General features: G+C 36.5%; 1 protein-coding gene across 1 annotated transcript in view; it reads left to right on the top strand.

Annotated features, from left to right (window-relative positions):
• Positions 1 to 4526, top strand: part of LOC107676405 (AT-rich interactive domain-containing protein 3B-like) — a 45779-nt gene that overhangs the window by 1207 nt on the left and 40046 nt on the right. Inside the window, exon 2 of the mRNA XM_016470947.1 lies at positions 1612 to 2184. Within this exon, the coding sequence (XP_016326433.1) occupies positions 1612 to 2184 (573 nt within the window). The remainder of the gene's footprint in view (positions 1 to 1611; positions 2185 to 4526) is intronic.

Raw genomic sequence — 4526 nt, 5'->3', positions numbered from 1 at the left:
CACACACACACACACACACACACACACACACACACACAGACACACACACACACACACACAGAGTGCCAGATGCATCTAAATGCACAAACATGCTGCTTTCATTAGGGGCCTCGGCTTTGATCCGCCGTTCAACTGTTTTCAGTCATGTTATATTCTCTTAAACCACACGAGTACGAGTATGAGTACATTTGAGTCATCGAATTGAGCTTGTTTTGTTTCAGAAATGCCACTATCTGTTTTAAGCTATGAAGATCGTGGTTTATTGCATGCGGGTTATTTAACCCGTCTGTCCTGCTGAACCTGCGGATTTAAAACCAGATCTGACTGAGTTCAGTGTTTGATTGTCATGTACTGTAGAAAACAAACATTGCTATTTAAAGTGTTTACTTTCCTGATGAAGTCACAGGTTTTGACAGTTTTTGTGCGTTTTGCAAATTGTTTTGGTCTGTTTTCAGTGTTCAATCCCGATAGATTTTTAAGAAAAGTGAGCTTTTCGTTTTGCAGTAAATGACACAAAGAGACGGTTTCTGACGTGATTTCATGTATTTAATGCGCTGTATTGTGTTGCTAGACTCATATATTGGCCAGGTTAATATTTTGAGATTGTCAATTGATTTTATGCTTTCAGATGTTGTATTTTGAGTAAATACTGTGTAAAATACTAATTAATTTAAATGCAGGATTTTGTTTTCTATTTTCTGTGATTAAATGAGCCATTAGCCACCGGTTCTCAGCCATTAAAAACCTATTTCTGTGTTAATTACCATGACAATTAATTTTACACCTGCAAATATATCTGCCTAAAATGTGTAAGAAAAATATACTGTTGATTTGATTTTTGTTGGCACATTCTAAATCTGCCGGCCCTTCTTGCATTAATGTTGAGTCGGTGATATCAGCAGAATTTGCAACAACAGTCAAATGTTTATGTTTGCAAAACAAAAATGCATGAACATGATCAATGAATGCTGGAAGTAGTGACCGATGGGGCGTGTGACGGTTCTGCAAACATGTTGCCAAAACATTTCAAATTGTGCTGGTTTAAGTTCTCTTAGGAAACTGTATTACTCGGCAAACGCATTCGAAGAAATGTTTAACAGAGTCAAACCTGAATGCACTTTAGAGTTTTTATCCAAAGTGAACTTTAAAACCTTACACAGGATTTTTAATTGCTTTTTATAATACCTCAACTTGTCACTTGCCATGAAAATAGCCAAGGAAGCTGTCATTGCATTAAAACACCAATCAACTAAGTGATGCTTCCAAAACTATCAGTTGTTTCTGCATTAAAGGAATAGTTCAGTCATAAATGAAAATTAGCTGAAAATGTGCTCATCGCAATGCTACATTTCTCCAAATCTGATGAAGAAACAAACTCATTCTACACATTTCAGCAAATTCATTTTTGGCTGAACTATTCCTTTAATGTTAGCTTCAGCAGCCATATGTTTATGTTTGAAGCTTGCACGTGATCAATGAACCCCATAGCATGCCGATCGTGTTGCCAAAAAAAAAAAAAAAAAGATGCATGCTGAGTTACGCATTTATAGCTTTGAAGAGACGTGCTGTGATGTGAGTGCTCAGCTCATTGATGTCTGTCCCGTGTCTCAGGAGGCTGGTTTGGGTGGGTTTCCCCACAGCGGCTCCACAGGAGTGAAGCTGGAGCAAATGATGGAGCATCTTCAGCGGCAGCAGCAGGCGCGTCTGGAGATGGAGCACAAGGAGCGCAGGCTGCGTGAAGCTCACATCATGTACGCGCAGCAGCTCGCGGCTCAGCAGGCTGTTCTAGCCGCCGCTCGGGCTTCAGGGGCCGGGTTCATGAGCAGGGGCCTCGGCTCTTCTAGGGCCGGACATCCATCCTGTGTCTCCAATCAAAGCAGTTTGGACTCAGAACTCGAGGAGGAACGAGGCCGAGACTCAGACGAGGATGATGGGATGATGGAGGGCGATGAAGGCAGCGAGGAAGAAGACGGGTTGGAGTTCCTCAGGAAGCAGACGCTGGCGCTGCAGCCGGGAGCCGTTCGCTTCTCGGACCCCGGGGCCCCTGCAGATGCCCAGAGAGCTCCGTCTCCCGCCGTCAGGGTCAAACAGGAGCCCGAGGACGATCTCTCACCCGTCGGGCGACCCTCAGCATCTTCTCCTAACGGTCAAGCGGACTGGAGCTACGAGGATCACTTTAAAGTGGTAAGAGCTTGTGTTATCCTGCGCTTTCTCACTTAGTCTTTCCTCTTGTTTTCCAGTACAAATATCTAAACATTCTTAAATCAAGATTAAGCATTAACTTGAGAAGCATAATTACATGAGATAAGGTGGTAAGAGCTTTTTATCTTTGTGTTTTTGTCTTGTTTTCCAGCATAAATAAACATTCTTAAATCAAGAAGATACATTAACTTGAGAAGCAAAATGACATGAGATATGAAGTCTCGTTTACTGACAAATATATCAAAATGAAGTGAGTTTATGATTAAAACGAGAAATAAACTTAATTCAAAAAGATTGTGTTTCTGATCTCATTGGCAGATTTTTTTCTTGTTTTAAGCAAGTCTCACTTCATTTTCATATACTTTTTTTTTTTTAAGTATCATAATTAAGTTATTCTTAAAAAATTAAAATAAACTTAATTCAAAGGAGAAAAGGATTTTTTTTGACCCCATTGTAAGATATTTTTTCGTTTTAAGCAAAAACTTCATTTTCATGTAATATCTTAAGTCATTTTGCTTCTCAAATATTGTTTTCTGAAAAAAAGGAAACCTATCAGATTGAAGCGAGTTTGTTTAAAACAATAAAATATCAGTCAATGGGGTCAGAAAAAAACCTACTTAATTCAAAGTTTATTTTTTGAGCACATTGGCAGATATTTTGTTTGTTTTTTAAGCATGAATTCGCTTCATTTCTTTTCTTTTTTTTTTTTTTTTTAGAAAACCAGACTTCATATTTTAAGTCATTTTGCTTCTCAAACTTGTTTTCTAAAAAAAAAAAGTACCAAAATGAAGTGAGTTTATCCTTAAAACAAGAAAAAATATCTGCCAATGGAGTCAGAAAATTAATCTTGTTTCCATTTGAATGAAGTTGATTTTTTTCTGACCCCATTTAAGCTTAAACTCGCTTAATTTGAATGCATTTCAGGCATTTTATCCTTAAAACAAGAAAACATATCTGCCAGTGGAGTCAGAAAATTAATCTTGTTTCCATTTGAAATTTTTTTTTTTTTATCTTATCGACTGATTTTATTTCTTGTTTTAAGCTTAAATGCGCTTCATTTTAATGCATTTCAGGTATTTTGCATCTCAAGTAAAAGTATCTTAATTTAAGAATATGTATAGGTATCTGTATTGGAAAACAAGATAAAAACAGTAAGAACATCACTTTTTACAGTGCACTTCACAATGTGTCAGAATTACAGTGAATTCAAGAGAAACGTTTGCATATTTGTTAAATGCAATCATGTTAACAGCTATTATTAGTAGTAAGTTAAACACACATTTTGCCACTTCGGTTGATTTTGCATGACGTGAAAATGGTCAAGTTAGAGAAGTTGAAGTGAACTTCACTTGGACATTCATACTAGTTCGGCTCTTAAACTTACCGTAGTTCTTCTTCAGCAGTAGAGTTTTCATATATTTGTTTGAGCGGCATGTTTAGGAGCTCAGTCGGGTTTGATGAAGCAGTCTGTGTGTGTGTGTGTGTGTTGGTTTGAGCTGTTACGGCCAAACGCTGAGTCGAATGTGAAGAGACATTTGGCCCGTATTTGTCGGCTGACGCGCGTGGGAGTGCTTGTGCAGTACAGTAGCTGCATGCTGGAAGTTTATTGATTTTGATGGGAATGCTGCGTGCGTCACAGGAGTTTGCGAAAGTCATCATCTGACATGCAGCTGAATCTGAAACCTGCTAATGCAATGCATTCTGACATTTCCACTCAATCCCAAAATGCATCAGATGCCTTCCTATCCATCAAACACTTCTTGAAGTATTTTTTTTCTAGTGTGCAAGTGCCTTTAATGTCATCATGCACAGCCGACATTCTGTTCATTTCTTCAGATTAACATGCACTGATGAATCGATCACAATAAGACTAGGTCTGTCGCAATTATTAATTAATTGTCTGATCGTGGTTATTTAATATAATTGCAATTATTTGAGATAACTGCAATAATTGTGCAATAAATGTTACTTGAAATAAAATAAATGTTAACTGAAATAAAATAAAAAGCTAGTTAAAAAGGCAGCGTTTCTCATTTTAATTTAGCTTAACTTGATGTACTAAAAAACAATAAACTGAAATTAATCAACTTTATAGACATTTTAATACAGCAAAAACAACAGAATTACTAAAATTTTAACTAAAATTAACAAGAAAGCAGAACAGATCAAATAAAATCTAATTCAAAATATTAACAAAAACTGTAATAGTATCTCAATTATATTAAAATAACACTAAAGTTCAATCACATTATTGCCATCCAAAGAAGGGACATTTAAGAGTTTATTATATTATATTATATTATATTATATTATATTATATTATA

This window comes from Sinocyclocheilus anshuiensis, unplaced genomic scaffold (assembly GCF_001515605.1).
Source record: "Sinocyclocheilus anshuiensis isolate Anshui unplaced genomic scaffold, SAMN03320099.WGS_v1.1 scaffold3377, whole genome shotgun sequence".
Taxonomy (NCBI): Eukaryota; Metazoa; Chordata; class Actinopteri; order Cypriniformes; family Cyprinidae; genus Sinocyclocheilus; species Sinocyclocheilus anshuiensis.
This window is presented reverse-complemented; position numbering and strand designations above follow the sequence as displayed.